Here is an 18,276-nt window from a genome sequence, read left to right as displayed (position 1 = left end):
AATTCAAGGCGAGTTTTTGTTATTATTATATTTAGTTACTTATCATAGTTTGTGTTCACGATTACATAGAATTTGTATTTAGTACATATAAAGATATCTAGCGAACTAGTATTAATATCCCATTTACATACATATCATTCATTATCAACATCATAAAACATTTGCTCTCTTGGTGATTTTGACCAGCAAATAAAAAACAGCTTTTGGATTCGTGGGATAAGATACAAGATAAGGGGAGAGGGGGTGGATGTACGATTCTTTTATAGAAAAATAAATAACATATGCATGTTTGATCCATCGATCGATTGTACGCCAACTCAAAGAAAGGCCAAATGGAATGGAAAGTCTGCTGAGCATGAAGTGCTGATCGTGCTGAGGATCGATCTCTACTCGTTATTTGGCCATTTACAAGGGGTAAGTTTCGGGAAAGGCACGCGGGTAGTCGAGATCGTACATTTGGGCCTTGATGAAGGCCAACTTGTTGGCTGGCTCCGGATGCACGGTGGCCAACTTGTTCTTGAAGGCATAGTCGACGATCTTCTCGGCAATGGCCAACGAGCAGTTGACAATCGAGTTGAGTGGAGGATAGAGACTGCCCTTGTCCAGATCATCCTTGGACACGAGATCCGACAAGCATTGGGCCGAGATCAGGAACACTTCCTCGGGAATGGTCAACATACCGGCGCACAACACACCGAGAGCGACTCCCGGAAAGATGTACGAGTTGTTGCCCTGACCGGGATAGAATTTGCGGCCATTGTAGGTGACGGGGGCAAAGGGTGAGCCGGAGGCAAAGATGCAGCGGCCTTGGGTGTGGGTGTAAGCCTCCTCGGCGGTGCACTCGGCCTTGCTGGTGGGATTCGACAGAGCAAAGATGATGGGCGTCTCATTGATCTCGGCCATTGTCTCCAAGATCTCGCGGGTGAATGCGCCGCCTTGGGCAGCAGCACCAATCAGCACATTGGGACGCACCTTGACCACGGCCTCCATGAGGGTGTCGATGGGATCATGCACCTGGGCAAAGTGCAGCTTGTGCTCGGTGAGACCGCCCTTTGGACGATCGCGGACAATCACGCCACGGCTGCAAATAGGATTTATGTTGTAGCAGAAGTTTGGATGATTACTTTTACTTCAGACTCACCTGTCCACCATCCAGATGCGTGACTTGGCCTCCTCATCAGTCAGACCCTCAGCCTTCATGGCCATGGTGCAGAGATTGGCAATACCCAGAGCAGCTTCGCCAGCACCCAGGAACAACAGCACATTGTCCTTCAGCTGGGTCTTCTTGATCTTCAGCGAGGCCAACAAACCGGCAACAGCCACAGAAGCTGTGCCCTGAATATCATCGTTGAAGGTGCAATAGTTGTCGCGATATCTGCTCAACAGACGGAAGGCATTGGCGTTGCCAAAGTCCTCGAACTGAATGAGACAATTCTGGCCAAAGCGACGCACACACGCCTGCATAAATTCCTCCACGAACTCATCGTACACTGCGCCAGTGGTGCGTGGCTCACGCAGTCCCATGTAGAGGGGATCCTCCAGAATGGACTTGGTGTTGGTGCCCACATCGAGGGTGACGGGCAGACACTGGTGTGGCTTGATTCCAGCCAGCGCTGTGTACAGCGACAGCTTGCCCACGGGAATGCCCATGCCATTGGCACCCAGATCACCCAAACCCAAGATTCGCTCGCCATCGGTAACCACAATTGCACGGACATCGGTCTCTGGCCAGTTCTTGATCACATCGTAGACGTGTCCCTTGTCCTTGATCGAGATGAACAGACCCTTGGGATTCTGGAATACCAGGCTGTACTTCTGGCAAGCCAAACCAACGGTGGGCGTGTAGACGAGTGGCATCATGCCGCCAATATCGGAGCTGAGCACCTTGAAGAAGAGACGCTCGTTGCGCTCGGAGAGACCAATCAGATACATGTACTTGTCCAGATCGTTCTCCAGGCGATTCAGCAGCGTGTGGCAGTGAGCCACCTGCTCCTCATCGCTGCGCACAGCGAAGGGCAGCAGACCGTGGATGCCCAGCAGCTGGCGCTCCTCGTGCGAGAAAGCCAAACCCTGGAAGAGATTAGGGAATTAATGTTAGTTATTTTCGAATCAAATTTATTAAACATAGTTATGTTATAGATTAGATTATAGATTCAATAATTGTCATTTACTAATCTAATTTGTTAAACATAGTTATGTTTAATACATAATAAATAATACATACATATAGTTATGTTTAACACATTTGATTAGTAAATTTGTATTCCTATGCTTAGGAAAGATTTTGATAGAATTCAATGAAACATTTTCCTTTCTTCCTTTGGTAGGGTGAAAAATTAATCATTTAATTTTTGAATTAATTCCCATAACAAGTTTCCCAACAAAAGCATAAATATAATTATATGGAAAACATCTAAAAAATAAATGTTCTTCACGTCAAATATATTCAACTAATTTACGAATTATTTAATGACTGCTACTTTCCAAAGAAGATTTTGAATATAAAAGTGCTGGTAGATAAGGAATTTTCTATAAATAGTTTCGTGTTTAAGTGACTATATAGCAAATTGATTTAAAAATTAAAAACAAATTGCTCTGGCACTATTATTGTTTTATATTATTTTATTCTAAGCTACAATTATTATAAGTACCTAATCCATATTTGATCTCGCATGAGGAAAATAATGTTATTAGTATCTGATTTCTGAAGCTAAATAATACCTCTATTAACTATTTATTTTAGTCATTGTATATAATATATAATATAATCTTTAGATGAAGTTAATAGTCCCATTCATAAAATTCAATTCTTCTGTTAGAAATTTAATATGAACGTAAATAAATCGTATTCCAACAATGCTATACAAGTGCTCGAAAAATATATAAGGCTTAGAATTTGCTTTCTTGGTAACGTATACGTAATAATCGTAATGTAATTTGTGGTCGTATACGCAATATTCGATTGCAACTGCCTTAATTAAATCTCTTAGTAGGTCAACGATGTTTGAAAGGTTTAATGCAGTACAAAAGTTAATAAATTCTCACATTAACAACAAAACAGACAATTTAATCGTTAAGAGATTATGTTCGCTATCATCGAGTGACCCAAGCTCTAAAATAATAATCACAAGACAACGCATGAGCTCGCTGCATGCCACGCGCCAGCGACAACCTGTTAAGGGCGCTGGCGTGATCTCATGTGGCGTGTGTCCATGGGCTGAGGCTGACAAGTCGTCAATAGTTGACCTCTGGCACACACCTGCCCCAAAAAGAGATAGACACGCGAGTCACAGACAGAGACAGAGAGACAGTCAGACAGACAGTCAGACAGACAGTCAGGCAGACAAGCATGAAGATCAGTCGCGTTATGTTTGAAGTTCAAAGTCAAAGCGTATAGATGGAACGCACTCGGTTAGGCGTATCTGTATCTGTAGCTGAAGCTTAGCTTTTTTTTTTGTCGAGATTTCGAATACGAATGACGGGCCCAATGCCGCCGGGACAGACAATTTGAAAGTCGAATTGATGCTGACTCAGCGCTGGCCTCGATACGCAGCTAAATACTAAATATGCAGCATGATTTGCGAATATATATTTACTATATTTTGAAAGTGTTTAGAGCATTAGATTTGCTGTAATATTTTGAGGCTATATTGTGTAACAAAAAAAACTCTCTGGCTTGTGGGCGTTGCCAATGAGCGAAGCGAACAAAAGGCAACTCATTCGAAATCACAATTAATTATGCAATTAAAAAATTGTAGCTACCTGTTGTTGGGCACGTTCAAAAGGCAGAAGCTCTTGTCTTAACTGCATTCCTGACACCTGATCGTGACATTCTCGAGAAACTCAAAAGGCTAAAGTTCAGCTCAAGTTTCGAGTTGCCAACTAAATACATAAAACCAGCTTAAAGGTAGCTTAAAAGTGCGTCATAATCTAGTCTCTATTGTTTTGGGTTTTTTTTTGTTTTAGTCGAGTCATTGTCTGACAAATCACGCAGTAATTTCGAAATTCCGCCACACGTAGCATAGAACACACTGGAAAGCTACACGCAAATTATAATAAATTGCGGTTTTAATCTAATCAACAGTTGAAACAATTTAAATGAATACCCCCGGAAAAAAAACAGTCTAGTCATGTGTAAAGTGCGTGTACGAGACGGCTTAAAAATTGCTGCTGTCGGCTTAAAAGGCGCTAATTGAACTCTTAGAAATAAGCAAAAATACCCGCAATACAATAATAAACACTCGACAAATATGGGGCACGTCTGTTGTGGGAAATGAAGTGTTGTCGCAATATCGGAGATATCATTTGTTTATGGTACGTCATCAATGGGACGAACCGAAGGCTGGTGAAATTCAAGTGCGACACCGTTGAAAACGACACCATTGACATTGAAATGGCGCGTTGCACGATAAGCGAGATCGTTCGTTCGCTTGGCAACAGTTATAACTGTAGCTCACACATACACACACATACAGACACACTCTCAAGCTAACGCTGCTTGCTTCATCGTCACACTCGGCGTATACGTAATACGCAACGGTACGATTACGCATATACAATGTTTTACCGAATTGCAAAAAAAGAGCAAAAAACCAAATACAAAAATACAAAACCAAACCAAACAAAACACTATGAAAAGAAATCAAAATAAAAATACGAATGGGTCGCTCAGCTGATGATTGCGGTGTCTGGCGCTGTGCGATCATCATCATTATCATCGTCATTATCATTATCAGGGCAGAAGCCGACGGCGATTAGAGGCAATCAACTGGCTTGATGACGAAAGCATCCGTCGCATGAGCAACAAAAGAAACACAGCAGCAATTTCTTACAAATTGTTTCCTCTGTCAAAAGGTGAAAGGTCTCTTGCTCTTGATGAACACAAAAGGATGTATGTAAGAAATGTTTGCTACACTCAAAGTATTTACATACATTCTGCTCGAGTATTTTTGCATAGTGAACTCTAAGTGAACTATCAGTGTCCATTGACCGCATAAATTATTCAAATGAGAGCACTAGTTCTGCTCACATTGCGTATGCGTGATATTCTAGACAAGTGTTGTGGTCAGTCAGATATATTACAGCAAATTCATTAGATTAATTATTATTATTATCGTGGCCAGAGAGTATTCACACTTCGACTTGCGGTTAAAGTGTTTGCTTATCTATTGCTTCTTTATTTCTTATCGCGCCGAATGACAGCGACACGCGGATAAGAGAAGTAAACATGCAAATGATTTGTCTAGCACAAAATTTATATTGTTCCATCGGCCCAGACAAATATATTGTTCGTCTAACAAATAAGTTTTGTTGTTGCGGTTGCAAATCAACGACAACGAAAAAAAGTTAATTTTATGCCTTAATGTAGGTCAGTTCTTGTCGGTTTGGAAGTCCGCAGAACGATGTGATAAGAATAGCGAAAACTTTCCGCTGAATAGTTTTGCATGGACAATATAAAGACATTTCATTATATCTGCTATAAGTAATAGACCCTTTTGTACAAAGTGTAAAGATAATTTCAGAAGCATTTCAAAACAAAGTGTAATAAGATATTTCGAGTATTTTGACAAGCAATCTTTCGATAAGCAATCTTGAGCGCTGCTGTGTCACCTTTAAATAGATAATGAACTTGTCACGACTCAAAAGTCATACTTCAAAGAAATGATATGGCATAATGTGAGCATACAAGCACATCAAGCACATTATGAGGCAAACAAACCCAACCCCTATTTATGCGCTTTATTCTCTCGCTTTATTCTTGCTTTCGCTCTCTCGTGTCGTTTTATTAGCTCTCTGAGTACAAAAGTGGCTCTCGAGCAATGCAAATGTGCATTGCATGAATGAGGCGATAAACAACAATACGAAAAAAAGCGGAGAAGAAAAACGGGAAAATAAATAAAAACGACTAAACAGCATCTGTAAATTGGCACTGAACTTGAACGTAATGCACATTTCATGCTCTCGATATACGTTTAAAAATTGTGTTCTGCGTTTTTATAGCATTTCTGATAGTTTAATTATCGACATATTGATTGGGTCAATTTAATTATATAGCGCTTCGCGCGTTGCCACAACAGTCAGTTACTGCTCTATACTATATTGATTTTCTATGCCTCTCGGGCTGACATCAACATTTCTATTTCTTTGAATAAATAATAAAAAACCACTGAGGCAGCGTCATGAGCTTTGGTCTCTTCCAGCTAGACGGCGCGTGTGGACAATATGACTATGGCTATGTCATCTAAAGGTCATACGAATCCCCGGCAACATTTGCTAGCTAATTTTTTGTCAGCTGACATTTCCGTTTAATATTTATTTATGAATTGGTTTTTTAAGCACATGGCATAAAAATAGCAGCTGAAACTTGGCATTGCCAATTTCGATGACAGCTTCTACTAAGAAGGGCTGATACACTGTGCCAAAAGAAATTTATACTTGACTTCGAAAATATTTTATATTGATTTGCTGTGAAATTCTCTTCACTTTTTTCGGCAGTCTAACAAGTTGCTTCTAACGCTTCTCTGCTTCAGCCTGCGCCACTATGTCTGTGCGTGTGTGTGTGTGTGTGCCTAACCGAAACCAACCCCAAATAAAATGGTCTGCTGTTCTCTGCTGGTATTTTTCCACTATGATTTCTTTTGGCATCGCGCTTACCTTGGCATAGCGTTTGTTATGCAGACGATCCAGACCGGAAAGATTGCCGCTGGTCACATTGTCGCCGGTTCCCCAGAGACCCAGACGATCCCGTTGCTGATCTTGACCGTTGCTCATGTTGCTGCTGCTGCTGTATTTGCGAATCTGTTGCTGGCTTTGATTGAAGGTGCTTCCCAGTAGTGGTTGTTGCTGTTGTTGTTGTTGGTGGTGATGAAGCTCGTGCAGGCTCTGTTGTAGCTGCTGCCAGTGGTTCGAGGATATGATGGGTGGTGGCAAAGCTTGGACTGTGGACGTCGCTGCTGTTGCCTGGTCAACGTTGTGTTGCGTACTGATTTGTGTTGTGAGTTTTGCAAAATTCGAAAGTTCGTATTCGAGCGTTGTTGTCGTTGTAGTCGTATGATTTTTACACACACGACTACTGCGCCACTTCGTAGTCGCAGCCGCAGCCGCAGCTGACGTCGCAACGCCGCCCTCATCGTCACAATGGTTTGTGCTTTCGTGTGTGTGTGTGTGCGTGTGTGCGCGAGAGAGTCGTGGCGGGCTTATGTTATTATTATTATTGTTATTGTTGTAAGCGCTCTCTTGCAAAAGTGCGCGTGAGCACAAATCAGCTGTTTGACAGTGAGAGCATCTGCTGCTGCTGCCGCTGCTGACGGCGCTGCCAACGGGTATTGTGGTCTTGTAGTAGCCGTGCTCTTTTGCACTCAGCTGATGGTGCTGCTGCTGCTGCTGACGATGATATGGTGTTATTTGGCCATTGGAAGGGCTCTGGGAATTATTGGCCGTTGGATAAATCGGCGTGCTGTGAATGAGACAGAGCACACAGGGAGAGAGCGTGAGTGAGTGAGCGGAGTTTGTGTGTGTGTGGGAGAGTGCGTGTCTGGCAGGGAAGGGTTAGACGACGGAAGGAGGGCAATAAGAAAGAGTGCGCGGAACTCGCAATAATTTAATTATTAGAACTATAGTCGATGTGATGTCATGTGAGGAGCTTTGATGTCAACTTATGACAGCACCACAAGGGTTAGCGGAGGGAGAGCTGAAGGTGCTTGAAGTAGTTAAAAAGCGAATTCAAACATGCTGACAAGTTCTCATACAAAATAGTCGACAATTTCGTTGAATTATGGTAATTGAAAATGAAATTTACGTAAGAGAAATTTGCTTAAAATAGAATGACCGGTTGGTTGGATGAAAAAAAATCATATAATAAACAATGGAAATATACAAGTTCACGTATATTGTTCACACACTTGTTGCGCTCATATTTATTATCAAATAATTATTGAAGCAGTTGACTTTGTTTTGATTACAACCAAAATTATCAGTCAAAATTTAAGGAACAGGTGATGCCCGACTAGAAGGCCAGACAGTAGGCGATACTGAGAAGATACTGTGTGTTTACGCTGGTTATCAGCAAAAATGCTACACCCACTTTTAGAGAGAGATAATGCTAAACAAACATATATATTGTACATATGTACTATATTAACTCACAGCTTCTTTAGTCGTCCAAAGGTCACGAATGAGGAAAAACGACGCAGAGCGAAATACATATTGAACACTTGAGATAAGTCGAACAGTCTGCACTTGATTGGCTATAAATTAATTAATGTATACTAAATGTGTTCTGAAGTATATTCCTGAATATCGATGGTTAATTGCTTGTTTTTAGCACTTTTTCTATCTAGACTGCAACGTTTCAGCACTCAAAGTGAACTGAGAACAGCAATTACAGGGAATTTTTGTCACTGCGCCTTTGTTTTTCTCTTCGTTTCTATTACATTTTCGTAGCACTTCTCGGTGATTTGCTTTGCCTGGCTTAGCATAACGATGTGGGAGAGAACAAGAGAGAGAGCGAGACAGGAAAGGGACAATAACACATCGAACTGATAAGAACTGTGCGATTTTACGACAATCAATCAGGGTATAAAAACATTACGCTTGAGCGAATAAACAATTTGCTAAATAATCAGTGGCGTTGTGATTACGATATGTCGAGTAGGAGAAGGGTTAATGTAATGTGCATATATACTATATAGAAGGTATCGCAATTTTATATCTAGATCAATGTGGAATGCATTAAAATGCTGCTAATGAAATTACTTCTCTAATATCGCTGGTAGTTTGTTTTTTGTGTGAAAATTGCAATTCTAAAAGAACTTATTGTAAATATTTTAGTAAAAACAAATAATCAAATTGATTAAAATTTTTAAAAATAATATTAGAAATCATGTAATGAGACTTAAATGAAATCTTAAATAGTTAAGATAATTATCGAAGTCTAAATTATTTAGTTATTTTTGTTTTACAACTACTAAGATTACAAAAATTACTTGTAAACATATTTATTTGCGTTATCTTAACTATGGACAGTTGTCAAAACAGAATTTAAAATGAAATCAAAAGTCAAAAATAAAGAAAAGATACTGTAATTTTTTGTTTTTACTAATATTTTCTAAATTACTGCTATTATATGTTAATGCTATCTTTGTTTACTAACATTGACTATTCCAAACATATTTTATACCACGCACGTTATTTCAATTTAAATTCCAGTGTGCTCGATTAATCTCGGATTTAAGTGCTTGCTTAATTTAATCAATTCAGTCTCACATATGACCCAGCAAGCGAATGCAACAAATTTGAAAGTACTGAAGTAAAATAAATTGGAACATTACACACATGTGTCTAACCTTCATAAATATTAATGGTTTAATATATTTCATGTTATTTTGTTTTTGCTTTTTGTTATTGAGGATTTCACGATCAAGGTAAAGGTAACTATAGACTTTCTATCGTAACCTTTTTTTAGTATTTCGTGTTTGCCAAGCGATTTAATAGTTGTACAATTGAATCGCAGCCCGGCCACGCCCACAATAGAGAGGGCAGGTATTGAGGGTGTTGAGAGTGCGTTTTTTTTTGGGGTTCCGTGAATCACGCGTAAATCAGTAATAAAACGCTGGTAAATCGCATCGTTAAACGTTAATTGCCAGTTCTGTACTTAAATCAACGGTCAGTCCAGCTGGGGGCGTGGCACTTGTACACTGCTTGCACTTGTGTGAGTGCCGAGGACTTACAGCTCAAGCATTTCTAATTGCAGTGGACGCCATTAAGTGGTAAGGATTATATACTTAATATGGACTCAGTGAACGCTCTAATGACAATACGAGGAACTAGCAGCTTTGGGTTATCTGATGGCGGACAAAGGGCGAAGACAACACAATGTGTTAAGTGTGTGAATACTGTTTGCAGGGGCTGTGCGAAAGGTTTCTATGGCACGTGTTATAAATGAATAACGTCAAGAATTTATATGGCAGTACATTTTTTTTTTAATAGTACTGTGGAAGCTCACAAATAAGAATTCTCAAAAAATTAAATCAATCCGTAATTACAAATTTAAGTTTTTGAAGTAGTTGAAGTAAATCTTTGTGTTTAGTTTGGTAGATTTTAAAATTATTTTTGTTTTTAAGTAAATTTTCTTCATTTTTTATTCAAATCATAATTAAACGATAAGAAATTTGAATTTTTCACTAATTAGAAATATTTTAAGAGCATAGTGTTACTGATTTGTGAACTTTTATCGTATAAGAATCCGCATTATTTGTTTTATGTTAATCTCATTTATATTAGTCATAAATGTTATCATTCAATTTTGTTTATCATTAATTTTGACAGTTTTATATCAAGTCATTTATTGATATTCTTTAATAATATACAATTTCTCAATGAATTTTTTATTTCCTATGAATTAGACAAAATTGAAACAACCTGAATACTTCTCGTGCAGCCCTCGTATGTATTATCTTTGTATAGCTTTGTCTCCTTTTTGCCCACTTCTTACCCGTTTTCATCGAAATTCCTTATGGCATTGCGATCAGCACAAATGGAACTGGAATTTCCCATTTTAAAGGCCTATATATTATATTAAATAATTAAAGCAGTTCGTTTATTTCGTTCACTTAAACTATGTTAAATAAGCACAAACAAAGACGACTTTGTAAATGAGAACATAAAATGACTTTTTTTTTGTTTTAGTTACACGTTTGACACGACAGTTCTTTAATTATTGAAAACAAAACGTTTTTGCCACAAACTGTTATTAGAATTGTTTATTGTTTATATTAAGTACGCATCTGATTGTCGGCGCTCTTGTTCGTTTGAAACTGAATCAAAAACTGAAACTGAAATTGAAACTAAAACACAGTTCAGCGGCCACTTGTTACAATTTGTCGCGTGGTCAAAGGAGAAGGCGACTGGCAGCTGTGCAAGGGAGACGGCTTAATTAAGCAGCTCCCTCTCTTGTTCTCTCTGTCTTTCTCACGCGATGACAGGTGCTGACGCGTTAGGGGAGGTTAGGGGCGATCGGTGTAACTCTGGCGTTTGCTTAACACACGACTGTGACTCACGTCTGTTGGGGCCACACAGCTGTTTAATTGGACGCACAGCCTTACGAGCTCAGTAGTTGAGCATAGACTGCTGTTCAGACGCTATGGTTTTATTCCACTTCCACAACTTGGTCAGTTGGCTAATCGTAATGACCTTAAAGCGTCACAAATTGCATCAAGTTGGAAGTTGTGTTGTTTTGTGTCTTTGTTGTTGATGTTGCTGTGCGGCTAATTAAAAATAACTATATATATACCATAATTATTTACAATAACTTCCAACTCTGTCGACGCACTGACCATCGTCGCGCTTGAGTGAACCCTAATGCTAGGGCATAGGCCAGGATCACAGACAGAGAGAGCGAGATAGAGAGAGGGAGAGATAGAGCTTTTGGGTGATTAGTAAAGTAAAATGATAACCTATTAAAAACTCCAAGGCAGCTTTGGCTGATATTTTTAGTTTTATGTGTACTAAACAAATAAATAAATTTAAGCAACCATTAGAAATATTCCTTTAGCTTTCCTTTACTTTGCAGAGTATAGAATAGTCGCCTAATCCAAACGCAAAAAAAAAATCGTAATTGTCAATCTGTGATTTCAACATTTTGGATGTTGTGCCGTTCATTTAGTTGTCGTTTAAGTTGCACAAAACTTTTAATTAACTCAACTCGGTTTATGGTTAGATTCGCATTGAACTAGAATACAATACAATAAAGCAGCAATTGTTGAATGAAAAAGTCATATTTGCTTAGCTCACTAATTAAAATACTGATACAAATGGAGATATACATTTAAATTTGTTAAATAATCGTGTTAACATTGTGACTAAGTACGTTTAATCATAATTCGCATACTCATAATCTGTATGATGTTTGATAGAGGTGTGTTAAACTGCTGTTTATTGCCTGCATTTATTATTGCTTTTTTGTTTATTTGCTTAATGTGGATTTTTGCTTAAATATTAATGAAATTGTGTTGTATTTAGTCATTTAACCTGTAATTAGTGCAAAGTATGGGGCGCTACTTGATATGTATCGCAGTTGTTTCGCTTATTTGCCAATAGATGGCGCTGCTGAGCGGTTCGTGTCTGCGCTATATGCTTGGTACGTATCTTATTGCATAGATGGCGCCACCAAATGTCTGCAATATTTTGCTAATAAACTTTTAAAGCATAGTTCAAAAATGTTAAATAAACTAAAAAAAATTGCAAAATACTTAAAACGCAATATGTGTAAATTTATGTATATTATTGTTTTAAATTGGATTTTTAGTTGGTATTAAAGCGGATGAGTGTTGAATTTTAATATAATGCAATTTCCTTTGGAACTTATGCAACCAGTAATGCATAACATGCGGTTGCTCCGATCGGAAAAAAGGATTATGATTACGCCTCTTTGATGGATTTTCCGCTTGCCAGCTGGTTGCAAACAATTTACCGCGTTCTCTCTATATTTTTTGCTATCGTTTTTTTGTTGTTGTGACTTCAATTTAATAAAAACCTTTTGCCGGGAATGTCGACAAGCTGCACAGCAACAAGCAACAAGCAACAAAGCAATTGAGGGGCCACTTTTATCATCAAATGATTTTCTTCTTCAGCTAAGCCGTGCACAATTTTCACGGCGACGGCGACGTCGGCGTCAGCTGCGCTGCTGCTGTTGCGGCTGCAGTTGTGCAATGAGGAAGCCAAACAAAGCCAAGTCACGACAACTGTGCCACACTATATATGTATGTATGTGTGTGTGTGTGGGTGGGTGGGGTAGAGTGTGCAGCGGTAATCTATCATAATTTTTATATCCTAAAATCCCATTTTCGTATTAGAGCAAAAATGTCTGCGAGCAAATATAATAAAATGGCCAACACATCGACGTGGACAGCAGACGAGAGAGGGGAGGGAAGAAGGCAGTCAGAGGAGCAGGAAGCTTTAGCACGCGGTTCAGTCGCAGGCTGAATGCTGCACACTTATGCTGCTTGTCAAAGGATAACACACACACACACACACACACTCGCAGATGGGAAAAGGACATGCCATGCCAACAGTATGAAATTCCAGCCAAGCGCTTGATTTCGTTCCTATTTTCGTTACGATTTTTTTGCACCCTTTTCTAAACTTGGCTCTCAAGTGCGATAGAGGGAGATAGAGTGAAAGAGAGGGAGTGTGTGTGTGTGTGTTGGCTTAGCTTCACTTGCTGCGTTTTATTTTTCAATGCCTTGGCTTTGGGTAGCACAAAAACGTTCAAATAGCCAACAATTTTATGAGTCTCAAACACACACACACACACACACACATACACACGATCTCACTTGGCTCATTCCGGAAATGGCATGAAGGACATTGACATTGTTGTTTTTGTTGCTGCCCCTCTAACTGGACGGAGCACACGTCCTGTCGTTGTCCTGGCAGCACAGCTCTCTCTATCTCTCTCTCTCTCTCTCTATCTTCCTCTCTTTCTAGCTACGCTTCGTATTATATCGTAAATTATGAACTATGCATCAAATACACAAAAGCATTATTATCATCGTTTATTAATTGAAAAGTGCTGGCGAGAATTGTTGTGCAAGCTGCAGTGTGTACTACTATTAATAAATGAAAAGTATTTTTTAATAAATAAACCGACGCGTCGCACGAAAAATGCCCGCAGAGTCAACTTAATTTTTTCCAATGCAATCAGGAGTCAAAAGAATGAATGAAAAATACTCTATTAAAGCAAGTAATTTAAGTAACAGAAGGAGTTCAACTTTTACAGAAAATAAATAAAAAAAGTGAAATAATAAACATAAAAAGAAGATGAAAAGTTAGTTATAGAAAAAGTTCAATTATTTTAAATCAATTTTCTTTGAAATGCTAATTTTGTACATTACTAAAATTACTAAAACTCTTGAATTGTCAAAAGGAAATTTCACATAAATATTAAGATTTTCTTTTGAAGTAAATAACTTGTCATACTCTACATAAAAATGTGCAGGGCAACGGCGGCAAGAAGTGCAATAAAAAAAGAATTGGTAGACTTTCCAATGTGGCGTATAATTAATTTTTAAATAATTACAAAAAAGTAAAGGGAAAATATACAATGTTGAACAGCAACCGCACGCACCTGCATCCAATTTGTACCTCAAATACGAAATACCAATAAATAATCATTGGAGCCACAATAAACCGCTTATAACCTGGTCAATGTGCGTATCAATGAACGTCAATGTTTCAAGCCAACTGACAGCTGTTGTTCATATATTGATAGATTTACATTCAAGTAAAACACATAATAAGACTGAAACTAAATGAGATATTCAAGTTGCATTATGGATGATCTATAGCAGCTTTAAGCACAATATTGTTCAGGGAATATCGATGATGAAATAACAAGTAAAGATATGCTAATAAACGGTGAATATATAACTAAGCTATGTCGAAGATGTGGTAAGTTATTGATGAAGATTTAAGAGATATATGACGACAAATTTATCAGTGATTTGATGGAAAAAAGATAGATTTAAATTAGAGAATTGGCAAAAACTAAGGCGCAGACAATATGTTCTTAATGTTTTTTTAAATAATTTGAAGTATATCAATAAATAAAAAAAAAAGTTTTCTACATCAGTAAATTCTTCTTTTTTGCAAATTTCTTTTTATATAAAAGGTGTGAATTTTCTATTTCCATTATTTACGTTATATAATAATAATTATTATATATATAAACTATTCCACTTCTGTGTATACATTTTTTAGTCAAAAGTTTCTAATATAACATAAATTAATTTTTTTGTTCGCTTAAATGAAATTTAATTTTTGATTCAATGCATATTTTATAAAGTTGTAAAAATGTCTTCGTATGCTTTTAAAATTAAATTCTCGAATTGTTGCTTGTACAAATAAATTGTAAATACTTCTATAAATAAAGAAATAATTCTATATGTCCATTAATTATATATTATATTAATAATTAATGTATATACTCTATACCACTTCTGTGTATACTTTTTAATATAAAATAAATACAATTTTGTGTACGATTTTCGTTTAAATAAAATGAAATTTTAGATTCAAGGCAAGTTTTATTAAAATGCAAAAATCTGCGTATTTTATTTTGCGATATTTTCATTAAAATTGATAATATAATATGTTTGATTTGTTATGTTTGTTTTCATTGTTCAACAAATGAATTCATATTAGACGAGTTTAATAAAAATGTGGAGTCATTGTTTAATTATTGGAATCCTAATAGAATTTTACAACATTTATGTGCAACAACAAATTGTACGTTGGAGTCTTTTGCTTAATTGCAAATCTGATCTAGTGCATTGAAATCTGATGAACCTTACGCAGATTGAATTTATTGAAAATGTGAAAAACGCCTGTCGATGATGTGATTATACGAGAGTATCAATTCAATTTTCCAAACAAACTCTTCTCTGGCATTGAAGCCATCATTGAATTAATTGTTAATTGCAAGTTGTGTGTGTGTGTGTTTTTTTATGGTATTGATGTGTTTTTGTCAATGAAATGAAATCTTTTCAGAGTCTCGAATTGTTGCTTATATAAATAAATTGTAAATACACTAGAGTTGACTAACAGGCGTTCGTCGTCAGACAGCAGGCAACAAAAATAACAACAACAACAGAGAGCGAGAGGCCAAAATGGAGACAAAGGGGCTGGCGTTCAAGACAACAACAATTAAATTTAATTAAAAGTTTTAACAAGCTTTGGTTGATTTCACTTTTGTCAGCTTCGCAGCTGTCCTCCTGCTGACTCTCACTCTCTCGCTGACTGATTTCGGTGCTATTCGAGATGTTGCTCTCTTTCTCGGTTATGGCAACGTTTCATATTTGATATTAATTAAAAAGTTTACACTGTCGTTTCGTCCTCGCTGCTGCTGCTGCGCTGGGCGCTTTAAACAAATTGTCAGAGTTGACGAACCAGCAAGAAAATTTGTACGAATATTTCTCACCCTCTCTCTCTGTCTCGCTCGCTCTGCTGACAAAAAAAATCAAACACAATGCCAGCTTTATGTTGTCCATTCACACATGCATCTGTCTCTCTTTATGCATGTGTATGTGTATGTGTATGTGTTCGTGTTTGTGTGACTGTGTGTGTTTTCATGTTGCTCTGGCGTCAATCCAACGCCGTGAGCGTCGACAGCTGCTAATGTCACGCCTGTCCCTGACATCAAAAAAATTCTTGTCCTGTGTTTTTTTTTATTATTTTTTATATACACATTTTTACCAGTTGATCGAGGGGCTGGGGTATTCCCTGGGTGTATCAACAACTCTCTGACAGGTTTGAAAAATTTGATGAAAAAATATCATATCATTGACCTTCAGTTTATGCTAAAGCTTAAAGGGCAACATTTAACAAGCTAATAACCGTTGTTTTTTTATACTATGTTCAAATTGTGGGTAATCGATAATGGCATCGACTACGTCTGAAATTCCATTATATATTAAAGCACAACATTTTGGGTTTCTTTTAGTGGGAATGGATTGTTATAATTTATTATATACTCGTTTTTTAAATTAGTATATTAATATTCACTATTCGATTATTTAATAGATTCATTTACTTAATATAATATTAAATATACATTTATACATATACTTTTGATTATTCGCTTCAACATTATTATACTTTATTATTTAATGCAGAATAATATCGGGTACTCAAAAGTAAGAAAACCAAAAAAATACTAAAATATACCGAAGACCATATTTGGTATACGGATGAACAATCTGGTATATTTCACAATCAATGGTATTTTTTGATGTAGTACTACATAAATATACTAGATTAAGACCTTGGTATATTTTTAGTATATTTGTGGTTTACAAATTTGGTATATTTTAAATAATAGTAATAATAATAGAGGATATCTTACAGTCGAGCACACTGGAACTTTCTTACTTGAATTTAGCTATATTTTTTCTACCCTGCTTACATTCCTTGCTGCTGCCCTGTTCGATTATAGCTCTGAGTTGGTACGCAAGTTATTTAATAATTGCCTACATCCATCGGACTAGAAAGTAGCCGAAAGCGATCGCGTTACAAACCCACACGTTTTTTATAAATGAAGTGGGATATTCTGCATCCTAATTTCCTGCTAGCTCATATTACATCAGGTGAATGCAGTCTTCTACTCTATGTGTAGCGAGTATAAAAACTACTGTCAAATACAATTGAAATTTCATTATCAATTTATTTACTAAATAAATTTACTAATAAATTTGGTCCAAGTTCGATAAAAATTGTTTTCAATTCCATTATTTAGTGTATATCCGTGCACGTCTTCAAATCATATAAAATGCTTCAAAGGAAGCGATATTATCTTTGCTGTGGCATACTCAGCTTAGTATGTAGTTTCTCTTACAAGAAAGCATGTAATCTAGTGAACAGAATTATATTTTTAATTTCTGTGGATATTTGCTTGTCTCAATACCTCAATCTTCGACTACTTACCGAGTAACTAGATGCTCACTTGCTGAAAAGCGTTGCTCCCATTGTCGAGGAGTAGGCCAACAGCAAAAAGGTCCTCGGCAGTTGCAACACGGATAGCACATTGTAAAGGCTTAGAAAAATCAATCTAAAAATGTGCAAAATTAATAAGATTTATGTTGTATATATAGGCACGTATGACAAACCTGTTTGAATATATCTGCTGGTTTTATAAATTGCTGTTAAATAAATAAATTCATAAGAAGTTCACAAATAAAAAGTATTTACAAGCCAAAGCTTGTAATACTTCTGCTAGTATTCATTCTGCTGATCATCAAAGTCATAAAAAATGTTAAAATTTAATTCTCAAAGCCTATTTTGATTTCCTACTTGAATAATATCAGCAAAAGCAGCAGCTTCACTTGACAGAGATCTTGTCGTGACAACAGAAAAAGGTTCGAAGCTTAAGGTCAAAAATGTTAAAGTTTAACGTCAAATAGTAGCATGAAACTAGTTATTTCTAATAATTTATAAGGTGAACAATTCATTTAAATTTACCAAACATTCTGTGTATTTATATTATTATATATTTTATTTTATGATTAAATTTTATCTCTACTCCAAATATTTCAGAGCATTACTCAGTCGAGTATTGTTTAAGAATTGACTAACAATTCAGATATGATATATTTCCGTTCATATTTATTTAATTCAAACGGAATCGCACAACTCAATTTTGCAATTTGAATAAACTTACTTACAAAGCGTGTATTCGTTTTGTGTCTTGTTTTTTTTTGGGAGCTAATGTAAAGTCTGTCGCAT

General features: G+C 36.9%; 1 protein-coding gene and 2 long non-coding RNA genes across 3 annotated transcripts; 1 reads left to right on the top strand and 2 right to left on the bottom strand.

The window, feature by feature from the left end:
• Positions 1-12: 12 nt before the first annotated feature.
• On the bottom strand, positions 13-10,648 carry LOC132784790 (NADP-dependent malic enzyme). The gene is made up of 4 exons (XM_060790644.1): positions 10,493-10,648; positions 6,655-7,456; positions 1,142-2,070; positions 13-1,081 (listed from the first exon to the last, which is right to left on the bottom strand). Exons 1-4 carry the CDS (start codon positions 10,552-10,554, stop codon positions 406-408), a joined length of 2,469 nt encoding a protein of 822 aa, XP_060646627.1. The 5' UTR covers positions 10,555-10,648; the 3' UTR covers positions 13-405.
• On the top strand, positions 9,227-10,063 carry LOC132786123 (uncharacterized). Its single transcript, XR_009632406.1, has 2 exons — positions 9,227-9,422; positions 9,752-10,063. It is a non-coding gene; the product is annotated as an uncharacterized LOC132786123 (long non-coding RNA).
• Positions 10,649-17,193: 6,545 nt separating the features above from the next.
• Positions 17,194-18,027, bottom strand: LOC132785787 (uncharacterized). The gene is made up of 4 exons (XR_009632350.1): positions 18,013-18,027; positions 17,661-17,917; positions 17,479-17,602; positions 17,194-17,404 (listed from the first exon to the last, which is right to left on the bottom strand). It is a non-coding gene; the product is annotated as an uncharacterized LOC132785787 (long non-coding RNA).
• Between the last annotated feature and the right edge of the window lie 249 nt (positions 18,028-18,276).

The sequence above is a fragment of the Drosophila nasuta genome, chromosome 2R (assembly GCF_023558535.2).
Source record: "Drosophila nasuta strain 15112-1781.00 chromosome 2R, ASM2355853v1, whole genome shotgun sequence".
NCBI classification, from domain to species: Eukaryota; Metazoa; Arthropoda; class Insecta; order Diptera; family Drosophilidae; genus Drosophila; species Drosophila nasuta.
Note: the sequence above shows the minus strand (reverse complement) of the source record. Positions and strands in the feature narration are given on the sequence as shown.

Coding starts and splice junctions, on each gene's coding strand:
- LOC132784790 (XM_060790644.1), bottom strand. CDS start 10,554: ATGGGAAATTCCAGTTCCATTTGTGCTGATCGCAATGCCATAAGGAAT. Junction 7,457..10,492: donor AGGAATTTCGATGAAAACGG/GTAAGAAGTGGG, acceptor TCTCATTCACAG/CACGCCGATTTATCCAACGG. Junction 2,071..6,654: donor ATAACAAACGCTATGCCAAG/GTAAGCGCGATG, acceptor AATCTCTTCCAG/GGTTTGGCTTTCTCGCACGA.